Source organism: Brassica rapa, chromosome A10, assembly GCF_000309985.2.
Source record: "Brassica rapa cultivar Chiifu-401-42 chromosome A10, CAAS_Brap_v3.01, whole genome shotgun sequence".
Classification (NCBI taxonomy): domain Eukaryota; kingdom Viridiplantae; phylum Streptophyta; class Magnoliopsida; order Brassicales; family Brassicaceae; genus Brassica; species Brassica rapa.
In genome coordinates, this window is record NC_024804.2 from 9,998,217 (window position 1) to 10,019,229 (window position 21,013).

Consider the following 21,013-nt stretch of genomic DNA (forward strand, 5'->3'; position numbering starts at 1 on the left):
AAACTTGATTTTCCCGCTCTTCACCATCAACTCCACAGGTCTCAAGAAGATGGAATCTGAATCTCTCGAATGCTACAAAATTTGAGTCAGTGCTTCGGATCGTTTGTAGGATCTTCCTTCCTCTAATTCAATTTTTCATGAACTGAGTGTATTTATGAAAGAGTGGAGCAACTGCTGTGTCACATATCTTTATCTTCCACATAGAGTTGTTCCAGAAATAACAAAAAACAGAAGAATCATAAGGGTTTTAAATATTTTTAACATCTTTCACTCTTTTGATGCTTTACAAAAACAAGTTACCTTCGTCTTGTTGCAGGGAATGAATCTTACAAATACAAGTTACAACCTCTTTGGAACCAACGTAGTATGAACTCGCTTAATTTTCTTACAATCACTCTTTCATAAGACACCTGATTTGACCGTCCATGACTACTCCCTACTCCTTGTCTACGTTGAAATTTCACGATAAAGTCAACTCAATTTTTTTCAAAAGTGGTCCCAGTAAGATTGGCGCTAACGCAAGTAGTCCTCTCTCTCACGCTTTCTTTCTCAGTCCCACGCTGCCATCAGTAGAAAAGTCAGCAAACACAATACTACACCACAGACAATTACGACTACGTTTATTATTTGTATACCTCTCTTTCCAAAGAGAGAACAAAGAGCAAAGCAAAACTGGAACTATTCTTTTCCAACTATAGTTATGGTGCTTCTACTGAACACACGTCGTCGTTTCGTTATTGTTCTTCTACTTGCAACACTCTCTTGCTTCTCCGTTAGGCTCTGCTTCGGCCAAGACAGAATCACCTTCACTAGTCCGATCAACGACACAGATTCACTTCTCTCCCAAAGTGGTGTTTTCAGGTTTGGTTTCTTCACTCCTGTAAATTCCACTACTCGGATACGTTACGTTGGGATTTGGTACGACAAGATTCCAAAACCAACTGTGGTTTGGGTTGCTAACAAAGACACTCCCATCAACGACGCTTCCGGTGTCGTTTCCATCTCCGAGGACGGAAACCTCGTGGTTACCGATGGTCGAAACCGCCTTCTATGGTCGACCAACGTCACAGTACCACCAGTGGCTCCAAATGCTGCTTGGGTTCAGCTGATGGATACTGGGAACCTTGCGTTACAAGATAACCAAAACAACGGAGAGATTCTCTGGGAGAGTTTCAAGCATCCTTATAACTCTTTCTTGCCAACAATGACTCTTGGGACCAACAAGAGAACCGGAGAGAATCTGAAGCTTACTTCTTGGAGAAGCTATCAAGATCCTTCGACAGGGAACTACACAGCCGGTCTTGCTCCTTTAACGTTTCCCGAGCTCACGTTTCCTGAGCTTCTGATTTGGAAGAACAATGTTCCAGTCTGGCGTAGTGGACCGTGGAACGGCCAGGTTTTCATCGGTTTACCGGACGTGGATTCTCTTTTGTTTCTTGATGGGTTTAATCTTATCAATGATAACCAAGGAACATTTTCAATGTCATTTGCTAATGATTCTTTCATGTATCACTTTAACTTGGATCCTGATGGAGTTATATATCAGAGAGATTGGAGTACTTCTTTGAGAGATTGGAGGATCGGTGCAATGTTTCCATCTACGTACTGTGATGCATACGGTATATGTGGTCCAAACGGAAGCTGCAGTTCCCGGGAAGATCCGCCTTGTGAATGTGTTAAAGGGTTTGTGCCGACGAACAGCACAGAGTGGAATGCAAGGAATTGGAGTAATGGATGTGTGAGAAAAGGTCAATTGCGGTGCGAGAGGCAGAGCAATGGAGGAGGAAAAGGAGATGTGTTTGTTAGACTGCAGAAGATGAAAGTACCAGTCAATGCAGTACAATCTGATGCTAATGAGCAAGATTGTCCTAAACAGTGTAAGGATAACTGTTCTTGCACTGCTTATGCTTTTGATCGGGGAATCGGATGCATGCTTTGGAGTGGTAACTTAGTTGATATGCAATCATCCTTGAGAACTGGCATTGATCTTTATATTCGACTTCCACATTCTGAACTCAGTGAGTGAAAACCCCTCTCGTATTCTCACTTGTATCCTTCTTAGGCTTCGAATATTTACAAACCGCACCGCAGCTAATAGTAACAAAAATCTCTATATATACATATGTGTATGTGTACGTGTTTTATTACCACTAAGACTGAACCGCAGTTGTTCTTCATATTGTCATTCGGACCCTTAATTGACTTATGTTTTCTGGTCAAACATGTAGAAACACATAGCAATCGAGCAGTTATCATCATTGCACCCGTGCTAGGCGTTGCGTTCCTTGCTGCCGTCTGCGTTCTTTTAGCATGCAGGAAATTCAAAAAACGTCCAGGTTAGAGTTCATTGATGATTTTAAGAGCTTCATATTGTTCTTTTTACTATTATTTTGTTTGCTTTATTGCCTTGCCAGATACAAGTGCAGAGCTAATGTTTAAGAGAATGGAAGCACTTACAAGTGGTAATGAGACTGCTTCTAACCAAGTGAAGCTCAAGGAGCTTCCACTCTTTGAGTTTCAAGTGTTAGCCACGATAGCTTCTCTCTAAGAAACAAGCTCGGACAAGGTGGATTTGGTCCTGTTTACAAGGTGAAAAACGGCATCAAACAAGAATCCGTTTTTGAAAAAATGTCTCAGACTAACTGATTGGTTTCTAAAACAGGGAAAATTGTCAGAAGGGCAAGAAGTTGCAGTGAAGAGGCTCTCACAGGCATCAGGACAAGGACTTGAGGAGCTTATGAACGAAGTGGTTGTGATTTCCAAGTTGCAACATCGGAATCTAGTGAAGTTACTTGGCTGTTGCATTGAAGGTGAAGAAAGACTGTTAGTCTACGAATATATGCCTAATAAAAGCTTGGATGCCTATCTATTTGGTAAAACTTATCTCCTATGTGTTTTACTTGGGGGTGATAGAAGAGAAAGGTAATGATTTTTGTTAGCTTTTTTCTTCAGACCCATTGAAGCAAAAGATTCTTGACTGGAAGACACGGTTCAACATAATGGAAGGGATTTGCAGAGGTCTCTTGTATCTTCACAGAGATTCAAGACTAAAGATCATACACAGAGATCTAAAAGTCAGCAACATTTTGTTAGATGACAATCTGAATCCCAAAATATCTGATTTCGGGCTTGCAAGAGTTTTTCGAGCAAATGAAGATGAAGCTAACACAAGAAGGGTTGTTGGAACATAGTAAGTATCCATTCCCATTATTACAAAACACACAAATATTTTGAAAATCGGTTTTATCATAACCAATATGAATGATTTTTTTTTGTTATTGCAGCGGCTATATGTCACCTGAATATGCAATGGAAGGTTTAATTTCAGAAAAATCAGACGTTTTTAGTTTGGGGGTTATATTTTTAGAGATCCTAAGTGGGAGAAAAAACTCTCACAAGGAAGAGAATAATCTAAACCTTTTAGCTTATGTAAGTGTGTATTAATAATACAGTGTTTAGTAGCTTTACTAGCTTTGAAACTTTACATGTAGTTTGGTCCTTTTAACAGGCGTGGAAGCTGTGGAACGAAGGTGAGGCTGCTTCTCTAGCTGATCCAACCATCTTTGATAAGTCTTTCGAGAAAGAGATAACGAGATGTGTTCAGATTGGTTTGTTGTGTGCGCAAGAAGCTGCAAACGATAGACCAAATGTTTCAACCGTGATCTGGATGCTAACTACCGAAAACACGAACCTCCAAGAGCCAAAGCAGCGTGCGTTAATAGCAAGAAGAGGATCTTGTGACCAGGGTAGTCTCTCTACCAATGATTTGAGCCTCACAGCTGTAACAGGGCGTTAGCCTCACAACGCCAATATGGCTGTTTACATAATATGTAAGGTTTGGGAATCTGCTATGTTTGCAAATTTGTTATTCTGCGCATATTTAACACTAAGGGTCTGACTGATGACCATTCGGAAAACAAGAAGAACGAATAAAAAAGGAATGTACGAAAATAAAATAACAGGAATAAAAATGAATGGTGGTTCCTTATCAAATTTAACAATGAATAATTTTGTTCTTTAATTTTTTGAGTTTCAAGAATTTATGTTCATATTCACTGTTTAAAGATTTTGTACTATAATTACCTAGTATACTGGTTCCACCATTGTCACTCAAATCATTCCTGTCAAACATCGCCACATGCATAAACGAAAGCTTATTCATTTGGCTAGTAAATCGGATCAGAGCTTTGTCAAGCTGAACTCTACATTTAGATTTATTACCAAGTCTATTTATTTGGTAACTGTGCTCATATCAAGTACAAGACCATAGGTAGGAAACACACATAGAGGAATGTCTAGATTTGGGAAAACGATGTGACAGTCTTGAACCCGTGATTCTCTGGAAGGGAAGCATTACCAGGTCGAATCGATATAATTGCCTCCAGACCTTTTTGCATAATTGAGAAAATGTCAGTTCCTTTAAATAGAATCTCAAACCGGTTTTGAAGTAAAATAGGATTCATCGAGTTTTGTTGTGTTTTTTTTTTACCTGCAGTTTTTGCAGCTGTAGCTTCTTGATAAACATCCGTCACAAAAAGAATCTCCGAAGGATCATCCACGCCCAATGTCTCTGTAATCTCCTTGTAACTCTTGCTTTCTTTCTTGTTTCTGCATCCAAGAAGCGTATGAGATGTCATGTGCAAGCAGCTGGATCATATATACTCTACTGAAATAAAAGTGATAAGAGCTTTTGTTATACCCGATTGTGGTGTCGAAAAAGCCGGATAAATACTTCCTCAAATCTCCATAGTTTGTGTTCCCAAAGAGAAGCCTTTGCGCTAATCGACTACCACTTGAATATATGTAAACCTATTCACAATCAAAACATTAGACCTGCAACAACAACAACAAAGAAACGACATTTCTCTAAGAACTTAACTACAGGAACAGACCTTAATTCCAGAAGAATGCCATTTCTCTAAAGCCTCTACTACATCCTCAAACACAACAGACTTCAGTTCATTACATTCAAAACCCGTTCTCCATATGTGACCCTACATTACAAATATACATATTCTCATATCAGACATTATCAAAATCAACAAAAGGCGGAAAACTTGTTTTGTTCTCTCACTTGCAATTCCTTTAAAGCTGTGATCTTTCTATCTGCTTTGATCATTGCCTCTACATTAGAGACCACAGCAGCAATGACCTTCTCTTTGCCTTCATCAGCATGAGGTATAGGAACAGCACCGGCTAAACCCTGTCTTAAGTCTTCTTCAACCTGCAACAAAATACCAGAGATGATGAGTTTTAGTCACTTGGAAACAGTAAAGAAAAGTTTGTAGAGGATAAATAATTCGTTTTTTTACCTGAGACCGCAACAACTTAATATCCTCTTGTGTTTCTGCTGTGTCGTACGTCAGATTCAAATGCTTTCCAACGTTTTCACGAGCATAGGGAAAGAGAACGTCTGTGACGAATGTTATGGGCGTAGTTGTTCCTTCAATGTCCAGGACTATGCATCTCTGTGTGCAACCAAAAAGAGTATAACGAAAATCAACAATTCTACAAGATGACAAGAGAGAGAGATCATTGAGTTTATACCCGAGGCGGTTCTGTTTGGTTTTGTGAATCCTTGACTCCGGATTTTACAGATAGTTTTGTGGAAATGTGGTTCTGTGAGTGTACATGTCTTCGAATAGGCCCGTGGTCTGGTGTAGCAGCATCCAGACCCAGTTGATGAAGCTTAATGGCAGCATCGAACAGATAATGGTAACATTCAGCCTGGAAGCGAGAATCGAAAGTTTATATGAACATAACATAACAAAACGATATAGAACTTAGTGTCTGAAGCGATTTGCACACACCTGTGTCTTAGCATGGATCCAAGAATCACCCCAAATGTAAACTCCGTGATTGCGTACCAACACTGCGGTTGCTTTTGGATAGGCTTCTATCTGCAAATGGGAGCCATATTTGTCAAAAGAGTAATGAAAACCATTCTTTGATTGCATATGATCAAATCCAAGTTTCCTTGGGTATTATATATACACATACAGCTTTAGTGAGTGAATCTGTGAGTTCGTTCTCATAAGCTGTGTTCTCTATGATTGGGACAACAAGTTCGTCATAGTATCCGTGACCTTGAATCCCTTTTATCATCTCCATGTGAGTAATCTGCAGTATGTCAAATATGAAGAAACATTAAGTACTAAAGTTTACACTGGTATTCATGGGCTTTTGACATTCAGGCTTACACGAAATTCTTTGGCTTGTGGTTTAAGCATTGTCACAAGACAAGATTCCATGCCATGGCTATGAATAACAGCTCCAGCATTTCGCATCTCATATGCCTATACCACAACGTTAAATAGTACATCATAAGAGTTCATCACCATTCACCAGGCGTTAGAAACTATAACAAAGTCAGTCAGTACTATGCATCTTTTATTAGTGTCAGTTATCTAGAGATTAGACAAAATAAAATGTAATATCTTACAAACAGAGCAAGACAATTTGGTAGGGCAAAAAACTGAGATACTAAACTATGCAAGTCTGGTTAAAAATGGAACTTTACTTGCTTGAAAACTGCAAAAAGCACTAATGCAGACCACGTAAAGCTTGTTGAAACATAAATGCAAATCAAATGTAAGTTTACATATTACAAGTAATGCTCCCTCAATCGCACTGTTCAACTGAACGCGAGAAAACAATGTTTAGATTTGGTTTTTTAATAAGGAGGAAAAATTTACAACAAAACATCCCTTTTTCAAGATTGTCAACAATACAACTCTACACTTGACTGAACCCATTGTTCTTTTCTAACACTTGAGTCTTGACTGAATCTATTTCTACCAATGCAACGGAGTGGAGGTTCTATGGGTCGAAGAAACCCACTGAGACATCCAACGAGTGGACTATTGCTCAGATTGAACAAGTGTTACCTTGTAACCGAGTTTTCGCAAGCGTTTCCCCAAAGAAAGCCGCCTGTTCTGCACTTATTTTTTTTGGAATGGAATCCAACAGTCATTAGCAATCAACGTATTTTCCAGTCTAAATGAGAGGAAGGGCATTAGATCTTAAACTATTTGGTTCATGGCCCATGTGCTATAGGAACAGTTTAACTTGAAAACTGTAAATGCTGCTAAAAACTTCAAAGAGAATCTCTAAGTATTGCTAAAGAAAATCGAGAAAGAAAAGCACAATTCAGCAAAGAAACTACCATACAACTAAGTAGAAGTACCCAATACAATTTGGCAATATCAAAATAGACCAAAGGTAGTTTCAGAGAAAATCAGTTTCACTATCTTGTAAGGTGAGCAAAACCAGAATACCTTCATGAAAAGAGGAGCACAATCAGTACACTTGGGAGGCTTGTTAGGGTAAGGCTTTGGAGAAGGTGCAGATATGATGGATCCATTAGGAGATAAGATATACATATCCTCAGGTTGCATCCTCTCCTTTTGAACACCTTCAACACACAGCCATGAAACCAAATAAAACTCAATAAACAAATTGGCAAAAGTTTGCATTTTTTTAAGTTGCTAATGATTCAAATGCTTCTAAACATTAAAAGACAAAACAATAGTGCACAGAAAGAGTGTTACTAACTAAAGTGATTGTACGAGCATAGATACACAAGATGATGTCTAGAAACCACATGTCTAGGAACTACAAACCTCACTTGAAGACAGGAAGTCCGACAAGCATTATTCAGACACATACATACAATACAAGTACTTGCAAGAAACCCATCATTAGTTCAAACAGCGAAGAAGATTTCCAATCAAAAATCGAAATCAGAGAGAAACCTGAAGGAGACATGATGATGAGTTGGTCGGGTTTAGGGATAGAAGCATCGTGAACCTTCATGGTGATGCTACCGCCTGTTCCAGATACCCAACCTTGAGTGTAGAAGTGACGGCAGAGCTCAGTCACCAGCGAGCTCGTCTCCTTCACCTCTTTTCCCTCCAGATACGCCTGCGGGAAACCGATCGTCGCCGCTGCGGTCGCCGCCATTGATTGTCGGAGTACAGTGATTGATTGATTAGCAAGAGAAAGAGAGAAACTGAAAGGTTGGAGGGGCAGGTTTTACTTATCTGGCGACCATTCTACTTGGGCTGCTTTTCACAGAATATGATTCCTTTTTTAATATTTTCTTTTATAAAAAAAGACCCAAAGTTTGCATTTTTAAGCACATCATTTTTCTTGTGACGAAAAAGAGCACAGCATTTTTCATGCGGGTTTGAAAAGTTTGCTAATCCAAACTTACGTCAAGTTTGCAATATGACAATAGTTTGCTAATCCAAAATTTTACTGCGGGTGCACAGGTGTCAGTGGAAATTATGTATTGTCAAAGGGTATGTTGAGAAAAGTAACTGCAAGAGGACCCGAGAAGTATCAAAAAAAAGTAGGTCTGGACTTTTATCCAAGATACGGATTTGATCCGAGATTCGATTCGGATCCGATCCGAAAATCTGGATATCTGGAGGGGACGAATCCGGATCTGGATAGCAAAATGTTGAATCTGTCAAAGCTGGATCTGGATCCGAATATTTTGATTTTTTAGTTCGGATATTACAATTTTTAAAAGGATATCCGACACTCGGATATCCGAGAACCTCGGATCCGGATAAGGATAGTAAAATTATGGATCAGCCAGATAAGGATCCGGATCTGATACCTTAAAATTGCCCGGATACCCGATCCGTTCCACACCTATCAAAAAGGTAGTATTTGGTAAAACCGGAAATATTCTCGCTAAGCTTTTGTAGATTATGAAAGTTTTTTACGAAATTAGGAAAACTCAACAAACACGTTTTAGTGTTGGAACTGTATAGCGGGAGAAGTGCAGATCATCCGCACAAATAGTTTTTCCACACTACATTCACCATTCAACCATTTCTGATTTTACATTACAGATAGTAGGAAATCTGCAAACAATTCAATTTTTTTTTGTCTTTTTCTAGAAAAATTAGAAGATCTGCAAACAGATCTCATCTGCTATATATTGGATGTTGTTTACAAGAGATTTGCAAATATTTAATTTTTCAATATGTTTATTTGTTTTTTATAACAACAATATTTTCATTTTATTTTGCTTACAATTTTAACAATATAAAAACTATCATTGACTATATACTTCTCTTTCTATTTTCGTCATATTAATTTTCATTTATTTAAATTATTCTATTTTTATAATGTGTGTTTAATTATGATATGTATTATGAAAAATATAGTAATATAATTTAAATATATATACTAGTGGAAGATATATATATATATATATATATATATTATTAAATTTAAGAGAAAAAGACTAGGATAACACTAAACTAAGTTTTTGTTCCCAAACTAGCACTCAGTGCTCAAAGTCACAAAAATAGGTTTCATTAAAGAGGTAAATATACACTTATACCCCTTGGGTTAATTAATCCAAATCTTAGGGTTTAGAGTTAAGGGGTGGAGTTTTAAAATTATGGTTTAAAATTTTATAAAATAAAAAAGAAATACTAAAAATTAAAAATAAAAATTTTAAAAACAGTTTCAAAAAGTAAGTATTTTTTAATTATAAAAAGAAAATTTGAAAAAAAAAAAAAACAAATTATAAAAAAATTCAAAAAAAAATTATAAAAAATTTTGAATCTGAAAACATATAATCTGAAACTATAAAAAAAATTCATTTTTTTATTTTTATTTTATTTGTTTTTATTTATTTTTGTTTGTTTATTTAATTTTAAACCAAGGGTATTAGAGATATTTTACCATTTAATGAATGTCATTTTTGTGACTTTCTCCTTCTAGTGTCATTTTTGAGACAAAAACTCAAAAGGTGTTATTATTGACAATTGCCCTAAATTTAATGTTTTCATATTTTGATTTCAAAATTACAGTAACATGGTTTTAGTGCAAGATTTAGTGTTGTTTATGTATTACATTTCTATAGTATGTGTTTTGATATATTTTATTGCCGCAATTTATACTATGGAAGTTTAAAAAGTCATATATGAGCATTTTCCCCTAGTTTATATATATGGAAACAAGTAATAGTGAGTTTAAATGATCAAGATTTAAGACACATTAATTGAGAGAATGGACTCCCCACACGTGTGGATGTTATCGTCCAGTTTGAACATGAAAATTTGAGTTTGGGTTAATTTGTGGAATTTCAATGAAAAAATCAAAAATAGAAAAAGTAACCATAAGAAAAAAGAATGCCAATAAGGTTCACTTTCAAAACGTTTTCTTTTCGCATGCGCGTTGGGGTGAAACGTAGTGGTCTACTCTGAATTTGAGCTTCTGATATTCTTTTGATTGACTTAATTTGGAGAATCGAAAGGTTCATGGTTTGTTGGGGTTGGCGGTGGTCTTGGGATAGGTGGTCATGGTCTAGAGTCGGTGATGCACAATGGTCACTTCTGATCTTGAATTTCTCATATTTGCGGTCATACATTCACGTCTTATGTCTATATGTTTTACATTTTGGTCTAGGATAGATGGTGGTTTGAATTCGTGATGAGCTTTGGGTTCGATGGTATGTTTGGTATTGGTTTGGGTCTTGTATCCGGTTACCGTTAGAGGTATTGGTTGGTTCAAATATGTGGTTATGTGTATGTCTGAATCATTTCAGCTATTTGCAGCTCCATCGCTCTAATGGATTCAAGTTCGTACTCCATCTTTATCTTATTTTTCAGTGGGTATGTTTGATTGCTATGGGATTTTAGTTATTTTTTTCTCATTTCAGTAAATGTGGAGTCTTTGCTTTGGTTGGTGACAAGAGTGTGTATTTCAATTCTCATATAAAGATCCAAATTTTTTTATTTGTGTTAAGCTATGAGTGGATCCTATGGAAGTACATGTCTAAAGTTGTGCCCGCTTTGAGGTCTCTGCCAAATTGGTTCTTTGGTTTTTTGGATAGGAAGTTTCTTCAAGTCAACAAACAAACTTCTCTAATTTGTTTATATCCGCAGCTTGAAGATTGGATTACTTTACCCCATGGTTTTTATCATCATGACATCTACTGCAACTATTTTAACAAGTAATTAGGCTTAACTTCTAGTATCTCATTTAATCATATCCTTATAGTTTGTTATTCTGGCTCTGGAAGAAATGCGATCTTTGCTGGCTTATAGCTCTGGAAGGAATGGAATCCATATGGGCTTATGTAAAACTTTATGTTAATATAATCCAATAAGTGACAAAAAAATGTTATAATGAGCTAAAAACTTGGGGAAGTATCCATCATAATGGAAACAATTTGGTATCAGTGATTAAACAACAACCATCAAAATAACATAAAAAAATGTTTTAACTGCAAAAGATTGATTGTATCTCAAAAATTAATAGCATAATGAAATCATCCCATTTGACAAAAATAACTTCCAACGACATGTTCAACAATATTATTTACTATAGATTAAAGACCAAGGACAACATCTTCTAGTATTGATCTGAACAAGTATCTCACAAGCTTTGAGCATCTTGGTATTGCAAAGAGCTCTCCAAAGATGGGCGTACTTTGCGTTTTTTCATAGTTTGCTTTAATTTTCTCAAGGATCCTTGAAATGTTTTACTAACCCACAATCATATACTGAAGTACTAAGAGAAAATTACATTCAGACATTTTTTTACCTTCTTCATTTATATTTTCACATATTTCAGACTGGTCATGTACTTTTTCCTTGTAATTTATCTAAAGAGCTCTTTACGTAAACAATGCATCTCCTTTCTCCAATTACTCCATCTGCTTCTTTTTCTTCCTTCCCTCTCTTCATCTTCTCTGATGTTAACAATGTTTCTTCATCCTCTTCTCTCTCTCCCCTTTTAACTTATTATGCATCTCCTTGTTGAAAAACTCAGGAAACTTCAATACTGATTCCATTTCCATGGCGAAGGAGAAAAAACTGTGTCTCACAGTTTCTAGAAATGTGGTGGCATAGAATTGGATGATATGGATGAATGTGAAATCAAGAGAATCGGTGAGCAAGACGAAAATGACGAGAAATTAACATGCGTTCATACTTCCTCCCGTGAGAGATAAAATCTTTTGGGTATGACGAGTTGCAATTGATGAGGAGGAGGCGGAAGCAGTAACAGAGGCGGTGGAGAATTAGATTATGGTCGTGGAGGCCTTACTAGTGGTTACGCAAGTGGAGACGGCAAAGGTGGTAGCACATGGTAGAGGAGACTATGGAGATTATGATGATGGTGGAGGCAGTCACAGAGGTGGTGGAGGGTTTTATGGTAATGGTGCTTACATAAGTAGTTAAGTAAGAGCACTCAAAACTAGAAGTGGTCAGCAACAGAGGATATTGAGGATGTGGCGACGGAGAAGCTTGTGGAGAAGGTGGAACCTCAGCTATTATCCATGACCACACCACTCTTGACCGTATCCACCAAAACCTTAATCATCTCTTACATGATGTCTATGACCACACCAACTCCATTTACGTTGTTTTCTTTGTTTTTTTATATTTTTTGTTGAGTAGAATGTGCAAATTCAATTAATATTTGTTTTTGACCAAAACCAGCAAAAAACATCCCTTACATGTTATCTATGATCACACCAATGTTTACCACATCCACTCAATCCTTGATCATTTCATATGCTATCCATGACCATGTTGTTATCTATAATCATACTAATCTTTACTACATCCACTCAATCCTTGATCATCTCATATGATATCCATGATCACACTAATTTTGTTTTTGACCATAACCAGCAAAAAACATCCTTTACATGTTATCTATGATCACACCAATGTTTACCACATCCACTCAATCCTTGATCATTTCATATGCTATCCATGACCATGTTGTTATCTATAATCATACTAATCTTTACTACATCCACTCAATCCTTGATCATCTCATATGATATCCATGATCACACCAATCTTTACCACATCCACACACCACTCTTCTTCTTCTTTACCAATCTGACGGTTGTTGAAACCTACCAAAAACTCAAATCTATACATCCACACCACTTGGAATCATGAGCTTTTATATGTGACCTATCCTACAATATATTTAGAAATCTGTTCCTAACCTACAAACTACACACTATAAACAACTAATATTTTATGCCTCACTATAGCTTCTCTTGACGAAAGTTGTGATTGGAAAACAACGTAGCGTAACCTGGAAGAAAATATACGGAGTAAATCTCATGTAAGAGAAATGAAAAGTTAGAAGAACTGAGAGTAACATAAAAAAGTTAAAGTAATATAATTATATTCTGTGAAGTTATTCTACATTACTCCTGCTAGAAGAAGTGAGAAAATGTACCCACTAATTCGGAAAAAACAAAACAACAATGATTATTTCAAGAGAGAAAGAAAGTAAATATTTTCTCTTTCTTTTTCACCTAATTGGTTAAAAGTAAAGGAAACTAGAGCATTTTTTTATCCCACCCTTTTACTCCATGAACGCTATACAGTCAGACCCGAAATATTAAAGTATTATGAAATAAAGAATAGCCATTCGTAATTTTAAGATATTTTCATAACTGGACTATTAATTAATTCATGAATTTAAATCTTGGGCAACAAACATTTCTTCGAAAAAACGCCAACAAAATCTTAAATATCAACAAGCATGGTATCAATTTCTTTATATTTTAAAAAAATGCCTCATTTGGATATTATAAAAAATCGGACCAAGTTTGAGTTGGACCTCCGAATTCTGGATAGGTTAATTTTTCTAACTGAAATAACCAGAATACCGAATTTATTGGTAAATTTTATATCAAAACTATTAAAGTTTATCCCAAAACAAAGTCTTTTAGTAGATATAGTTCATATCATTTATTTTCATAATTGGACTATTAATTAATTTGTGAATTTAAATCTTGGGCAACAAACATTTTTTCCAAAAAACGTCAACAAAATCTTAAATATCTTAAATATTAACCAGCATGGTATCAGTTTCTTCATATTTTGAAAAATGTCTCATTTGGATATTATTAAAAAATCAGGCCAGGTTCGAGTTGGACTCTCCGAATTCCAGATATGTTCAATTATTTAAACGAAATAACCAAAGTACCCAATCTATTGGTGAATTTTATATCAAAATTATTCAAGTTTATCCCAAAATAACTTAAAAACCAAAGTCCCTTAGTAGATACAGTTCGAATCATTTATTTTTTATCTGAAAATAACTATGGATACAATCTGATTTAGGTATATTGATCCAAAACATCTATTTTTATTCATACATACCTAAAATAACCAATATAAATTAATCGGTGCGAGGCGGGTTCGGTTTTGACTTTTGGGGTTTCAAAAAATGGACCCGTTTGGATATTTAAGCCGGATCTAATCGGGTTCGGTATCCTGACTTTTGGTCGGTTCTGAGCCGGTTTTTAAGCGTGGATATTATGTTCAAGCCCTATATTAAGCTATCTAAAACTAAAACACATATTTTATACAATTTTTTTGGAATAGAAATTGCAAAGAGAAAAATCCAGGCCAAAATGTTGTTAATATTTAAAACTAAACTAAATTAGATATGTTTTTTTATAAACCCACTTGTTTTTACGAGGGTATTTTGGACTAAAAATACACACATAATAAATCAAAAATACACCTCAAGCACAAAGTGATTTAAAGTGTTAGAGTGAGAGCTTAAAGTATACCATGACGTAAAGCACTGAGATATAAAAACTTTTTACTCCAAATACATGTAAGATTTCTATCTGAATAACTTTGCGTCGTTTTTTCTCACTGAAAACGGCACGTAGTCTATAGAAAGAGGACATGTTTGGTTAGCGAAGAATCCAAATCCTGGATAAGTACAACCCCACACTCTTTGCCAACAAAATCTTAAAACATATCATCTTTAAACCTCCACACAAACCAGACCAGAGACTGGGAGGAAGCTGTTATCCTCTTCTTCTCCTCCAATGTCGAGAGGACCAGGTCGTCTGATACAGAACGTGACACAGTTCGCGGATGCTCAGTTCAAGCAATTCTCGACTCGTCATGGACAAAAGGTCATAGACATCCTCGACTTCCCAATCAAACTTGTCTTGTCTCCTTTCACTCTCGCCTTCGACATCGCTGGCTCTGCTCCTCGCGGCTTCGGCATCCCCGAACTCATCTCCAAGATATCCTATCTCTCTGTTTTCGTGAGTTTCTTTCTGCTCTCCTCTTGTTTACTTTGTAGAGACAAAAAGTGTCGACCTTTATTTCGCCTTAGAATCGTGTTCGTGTGCTAAAAGTTTCGAACTTTAACTTGAGTATGTGCCTAGGCGGTTGCTACGCTTGGGACTTATGACATTGCCTTGGATTTGGGGAAGAAAGTCATATGCCAAAGGTTCGGTTGGTTTTCAAGTTGTGAAGTCATATGCCCTAGTTATTGATGCTTTGAGATGATCTCATTCATTCTTTCAGGGATTGCAAAACTTGTAATGGGTGGCAGGCGTTACGGTGCACCATGTGCAAAGGAACAGGGAATGTTCATTACCAGATCAAAGACTACAGCTTGAGAAGGTTGGGACTGTCTCTTGTTAACCCCAAGTTATTATTATTATTGGCTTCAACTACTTAAGACTACATAAGCCGTTGCACTTTTCTATATGGTTATTCAGATTTAATCACTCTGATATTCTGTAAAAATAATTTAAGCGGGGCTAGTGTTTTATTCTATTTTGTGTCCATGTAAGGAACCTTAGATGAGCAGTTTTAGAGAGTGTGTGTTAATGGTGGCATTTCCCATTTTGGCAATTCTTAAGCTACCCGAGTGTTATTCTATTATACATGAAAGAATTTAATTATTTCTCCTTTCTGTCTTTTCTTGTAGTGGAGAGAAACCAACAGCAGACTGTGTAGCAGATGCCATAGTTGACAATCGAGCTGAGTTGGTTCATCTTCCTTCCTCCCTCAACCTTAGTGCTCCGTTGCCAACGAAAGACTGTCCAACTTGTGATGGAACAGTAAGCTTTTTGCCCTGCTATTAATGCTCTACGCTATGGAATATTACTGCTATATTTGATTTATACCTCTCAAACTGTCAAGTCCATGTGAACTATATAGGCTGTTGTTACATGAGTAATTTGATGGAAGGTCTACTGAAACTGCAGGGTGTGATGAGCTGTACTGAGTGCAAAAACAAGCTGCAAGTCAGGATCTCAGCTGATGATGTATGTTTTTTACTTCTTCTCAGCTTCGTATCTACATAAATCCCCTGTGGGGTGTATAGTTACTACTTAGTAGGCATTAAATGACCAAAGATAACTATATACCGTAACTGATGACGTTCGTTTTGCAGATCATGGAACCTCCATGGAAAGCATACAATGTGCTGCGGAAGATGGATTATCCCTACGAGGTGAGCACCACAGATGCTGTTTATTAGACCCAATAGCTTCCCATGTATGGCACCTCATAATGAGAGTCCTTTTTTTCACATTTCAGCACATTGTTCACAGCATGAAAGATCCAAGCATCGCAAATTTCTGGTTGATCACTTTGCCTCAGATTGTTGGTGGGTTTGATTATGATGAAGATGTCAAGAAGAAAATATGGTTGCAGTACGAGGTTAGTACCTCTTTAGAGTTTACTGAAGGTTATGGTCTTTCTAGAGGCTAAATCGAAGCATACCATGAAAGCTATAGTCTACTCTTATCTGAGAGTTGAATCTGCTTAATGTCTTCCAGGAATCTATGCGCTATGATCAACTTAGGGACTTGGTGGCTAAGAGAAACCCTGGCTGGGAGTATTTGCAGGATGTAAGATTGCCTCTTTGTGGGTTTTAAAGATTTGAAACAAATGTAGATCACCATTTTTGGTTGTCATGGTTTTACAGGCCTTATTCTCCATTGATCCTGTCCGTGCTCAGGAAGACCCCGTCATTGTGAAAAATGTACCTTTCTACAAGGCTAAGAAAGCACTAGAAGCTGAAGTCACAAAGCTCAATCCACCTCCTCGTCCTCAGAACTGGGGTGTAAGCTCTCTTTCTTCTTTTTCGGTTTTAGCATCAATAGTTTTTTTTGCTATTCTTGTTCCTGAGACCAGTGTCATATAGAAGTAACTCGTAAAGATGTTCAGGAACTGAATCTCCCGTTGAATACTTCCTCTTGGAGTGAAGAGGATCTCAAAAACCCTGCAAAGCTGTACGAGAAGACAGTTCTTCTCAACGCGCAAAGAGAAATCGCAGACAAGATCTTGGATGCACAATGGGAAGCTAAATGGCGTCAAGAGAAGGTTAACCAAAAGGAACATCTTTGACACAATCGTTTACATTTGTGATTCTGTATGCATAACATGTTTTATTATCCTCCTTATGGATTTTATAGGTAGAGGAAATGTTGGAGGAGAAAGTGAGACCGTTCATCCAAGACTCAAACATGGCTGTTCTTCCGCAGCCCATCTTGTTGAAGTCTCAGAAGACTAATCAAAAGGTAGCAATAGTAAATAAGGTTCCTCCAAATTAGAACTTACAAGAAGCTAGGGATTATGTTTGCATCTTCATGCGTAGATAGTTTGTGTGATGATCTATGAATCCACTAAACCATTACCATTCTCCATCAACTCATTAGCTATATGTCATTCTTGTGACCAACTTTGATGTTTCTCCTTGTTTACTATTAACTAATGATCTCTCTGTTTCTGACACAGGGGAACCGGCAAAAGAAGTGGTGGTTCTTTTAACCGTCCCGGTTTATTGGAACAGAGCTAGATAAATGGATTTTGAATTGTACTTCATTGATGAATATGTTTTCACGATAACTTGGTGAGTCTTGGATTATGATATACTTGACTTGAGCCTGTCAATCTTTATATTAGAAAAATATTTGTTTTCTGAGGACATCTTTATATGACCGATTCATCGCGTATTCCACGTGTACCACTGTTCTTTTTCCATGTCACGTAGTTCTACCTCTCATACTTTCAACTTTGCTATCGACCATCGTCATATCCATTACTTACGTGTCTTTCATGTGTGGTTACTGCCTTTTCTATTTAACTATATGTAACATCAATTTGACTCGAACATGAACCAGTTTTTGAGAAATATACTTGTTCTTCACACGTATCAATAGATTATTAGATAAGTTTTATATCAAACTCGTGTCTAAAGATGATAAGAATCATTACTTAGCGTCTGAGCTTTTCGGTCTTGTCATCTTGTGGAAAATATGTTATGATTATCTTTGTCTTAATCGATATTATATAAATCAAGAACAGCCTGAAATAAATGGTGGACTAAAGGGAATTGCAACTTGCCAAACAAAACAATTGCGATGAGGTTTTAATAATAACAAAAACGTATAAATGCGTAGATATATGTAAAAAACATTATTATTATTATATACAGTGCGGTGTAGTGGCTTTGTAAATATCTAACATCCAAATTTTCTTAAACAACAATAATAATAATAATAATAATAATAATAATAATAGTAATGGCAGATTTCATATTATTATTTTTTGCTAAACTGGGTTTCTATATAAATAATATATGATGTGTAATTATCTAATGGAATAACATAGAAAATATTATTTTTAGTTTAAAGAAATTGGATGTTGTCTGTCACTTACGTGGAGCATTGGTATATATATAATTCTAAAATGTGATTTAAACATGCATTATGGACCGTCCAAACCATTCACTACAATTATATACTTTACTCGTTTTTCAAAATTGTATTTCTATGCTAATACGTAGCTACCGTCTATTTGGCCTTGAAATATACCCGCATTTGCAATTGACTCATTCGTATGCATTTATTTGAGAGTAATAATCAAGTAGTGTTTAATTCAATTGAAAAACTATCGTAGACAACATTTAGAAACCACACATTGGAATGGTTTAGTAGTAGGCGAATTTTGATAAGATAAATGATCCAGATTTGAAATAACACCACGATATTAAACATGTGTAGTGTAGCTAGGCGATATAAACATTTAATTTTCATTGCAAAGAATTGAATATATATGGCGCTAGTGAATAGGCTCTCAGAAGATTAGTCAATTGAACCTCGATTTCTCGTAGTTATTCAAAAAAAAAAATTTAGATACCAAAGAATCGCATGACTTTTGACGAAATTTATAGTTTAAAATTGGAGAGATCATGAATTTTGATCCATTTTTTTTTTGGGAATTCATGAAATTAAGAATAGTTAGCAAAATAACAACTTAATTTCTACCAAAAAAAACTTTAGAAATTCATTCAATTGAATTTTGGTTTTATAGATAATTTTATCTCATATTACTCTTCAAAGTTTTGAAAAATTACAGTCCCACATGTTGTAATTTTTAAATCAGCATTTTCTTGAAAATCGTTCTTGATATGACATAAATCTATTTTGGCATTTTTTAAAAAATATATATAAAAAAAAGTAAAGGGGAATTAGAAATAGTGTTAGCCACATTTGTAATTATCATTTTAGAATCATTGTTTTAAATTTTTCTTGACAAAAATCATTGTCTTAAATTGTAAGGTCATTTTTAACGTTATTTTATTTTTTACTCAAAAATAGAGTTTAGAGTAAAAATATTATAGTAGTATTATATTTCTCACTCTATAATATAGTGCAAAAATAGATTTACTCTAAATATAGAGTAACTTATTTTTTTATCATTCTATTTTTTACTTTAAAATAAAGTATTATTGAAATTCAAATTTTATGATTAAGTTATTCCATTTTAGAATAAAAAATAGAGTAAATCATCGGAGACGGTTTAACGATAGATAATTAAATATTGATTGACGTGATAGACCGACCAAAAACAGATAGGTCATTTTTCCAATTCGATATGGAATGTTTCAAATGTTTTACACGAAAGCGATGAACATATGTCGCGAAAGTTCCAAGAAATGACTATCCTCTAGATATCTCTAATCACCATAATTACAAGATGATTACGGACGTTTCAAAAACGACACATGGCTTTTAGAGTGAATATAGTAATAAACTGTATTATCGACGACCTAATATATCATCTTGACCCGCAATTAAGGCGATAGTGACTGAATACCATCATTGTTTCTTTTAGAACTAAAATCCATTATTGTTTGAACGTAAAATACTGAAATGTTGTATTTGAATGTGAACATTAGCTATATCACTTTATTCTTAAAATTATGATATGTTTATTACAAATGGCCAGCCATACCAATGCTTCTTTTCTTTTGGCTCTAAACCTTTTTAAGCTCGTTACGTGAACATATTTACAATTAAAAAAACTCGTGATTATCGCCGACGCTTGACTTATAGAACCTTTTCTCTTTTCCGTAGATTATTTTTAAAACTTATTGACAACAAGAAGAGGTTTTGCACTTAACAGTGTTTTACGCAAACTTGTTAAGCAGCAAGGGTTTAGTTTTGCGCTCTGTTTTAACTTTTATATGGTGCCTAAACCTATAAACAAATGGATTTAGGTAGAACTGGAAAATTGTCAAGTCATATTTGTTGAAATCAGTATTCTAAAGTGTTTATAGACGTTTAAGGCTAGACACTTGCGACTATTTTCAAAATCGCCTAGAAATAATAAAATAACACCATTGTATAAAGTTTATTACTTATAAACTGTAATCACTTAAAATTTTATGATAATCAAATAATATAATTTTTCTTATTTTAAATAATGATATTTTATATATTATACAATATATCTAGTGTATTTTTTTATCATGTAACTGTTTGATACCTATTTTATAATCTAGATTCTCTATTTGGCATTATAAACGTTAGGCAGTGAATCATGATGTTTTAAATAAATTTTTTCAGTAAAATAAAGGAAGAAAAACATATTATATAACCTTAAATATTTGCATCTTCCATACTCATCTACTAAAAGTCGACCAAACTTTAATTAAATCGGAGGTTCATTTTATTTAATCATGGAACAAATGCATATAAATAAATCATGTAAGAGTCAGAATGATATAATGCTAGAACAACACATATTGTTTTCATTTAAAAAAGAAAAAAAAATCCGCATACTCACCTACTAAAAGTCTACTAAATATAAAGTCAGATTTGGGCGAATGGTCTTCTTAACCTCTAAAATTTTTGTGAGTCTTTTATATAACTACTAGATTAAGATCTGCAACTCAC

The 21,013-nt window shown here is 35.3% G+C and overlaps 2 protein-coding genes and 1 pseudogene across 4 annotated transcripts; 2 read left to right on the forward strand and 1 right to left on the reverse strand.

The window, feature by feature from the left end:
* The first annotated feature begins 459 nt into the window (after positions 1 to 459).
* LOC103844854 lies at positions 460 to 3,877 on the forward strand (annotated as a pseudogene).
* A 262-nt stretch (positions 3,878 to 4,139) lies between these two features.
* Positions 4,140 to 8,089, reverse strand: LOC103844853 (probable bifunctional methylthioribulose-1-phosphate dehydratase/enolase-phosphatase E1). 2 transcript variants are annotated; one of them, XM_009121675.3, is made up of 13 exons: positions 7,755 to 8,089; positions 7,278 to 7,414; positions 6,888 to 6,935; positions 6,201 to 6,296; positions 6,001 to 6,120; positions 5,811 to 5,900; positions 5,548 to 5,727; positions 5,313 to 5,468; positions 5,075 to 5,224; positions 4,893 to 4,994; positions 4,700 to 4,809; positions 4,490 to 4,608; positions 4,140 to 4,387 (listed from the first exon to the last, which is right to left on the reverse strand). In XM_009121675.3, the coding sequence occupies exons 1-13, from the start codon at positions 7,960 to 7,962 to the stop codon at positions 4,296 to 4,298; spliced, it is 1,608 nt and encodes a 535-aa protein (XP_009119923.1). In that variant the 5' UTR covers positions 7,963 to 8,089; the 3' UTR covers positions 4,140 to 4,295. The 2 variants fall into 2 exon arrangements, with proteins under 2 accessions (XP_009119923.1, XP_009119924.1); XM_009121676.2 differs by lacking the exon at positions 6,888 to 6,935.
* A 6,680-nt stretch (positions 8,090 to 14,769) lies between these two features.
* On the forward strand, positions 14,770 to 17,796 carry LOC103844856. 2 transcript variants are annotated; one of them, XM_009121679.3, is made up of 12 exons: positions 14,770 to 15,104; positions 15,199 to 15,273; positions 15,320 to 15,440; positions 15,751 to 15,883; positions 16,031 to 16,090; positions 16,219 to 16,278; positions 16,365 to 16,487; positions 16,607 to 16,678; positions 16,756 to 16,893; positions 16,998 to 17,153; positions 17,246 to 17,350; positions 17,568 to 17,796. In XM_009121679.3, exons 1-12 carry the CDS (start codon positions 14,852 to 14,854, stop codon positions 17,598 to 17,600), a joined length of 1,329 nt encoding a protein of 442 aa, XP_009119927.1. In that variant the 5' UTR covers positions 14,770 to 14,851; the 3' UTR covers positions 17,601 to 17,796. The 2 variants fall into 2 exon arrangements, with proteins under 2 accessions (XP_009119927.1, XP_009119926.1); XM_009121678.3 differs by having other exon boundaries at positions 14,771 to 15,076; positions 15,200 to 15,264; positions 15,342 to 15,440.
* Positions 17,797 to 21,013: the final 3,217 nt, after the last annotated feature.

Excerpts from the sequence above, each read along its gene's own strand:
- LOC103844853 (XM_009121675.3), bottom strand. The coding sequence starts at position 7,962 with ATGGCGGCGACCGCAGCGGCGACGATCGGTTTCCCGCAGGCGTATCTG. Across the intron at positions 7,415-7,754 it reads CATCATCATGTCTCCTTCAG|GTGTTCAAAAGGAGAGGATG; the intron begins GTTTCTCTCTGA and ends TGTGTGTTGAAG. Across the intron at positions 6,936-7,277 it reads GTGCTCCTCTTTTCATGAAG|AACAGGCGGCTTTCTTTGGG; the intron begins GTATTCTGGTTT and ends AAATAAGTGCAG.
- LOC103844856 (XM_009121679.3), top strand. The coding sequence starts at position 14,852 with ATGTCGAGAGGACCAGGTCGTCTGATACAGAACGTGACACAGTTCGCG. Across the intron at positions 15,884-16,030 it reads GTCCAACTTGTGATGGAACA|GGTGTGATGAGCTGTACTGA; the intron begins GTAAGCTTTTTG and ends CTGAAACTGCAG. Across the intron at positions 17,154-17,245 it reads CTAAATGGCGTCAAGAGAAG|GTAGAGGAAATGTTGGAGGA; the intron begins GTTAACCAAAAG and ends TGGATTTTATAG.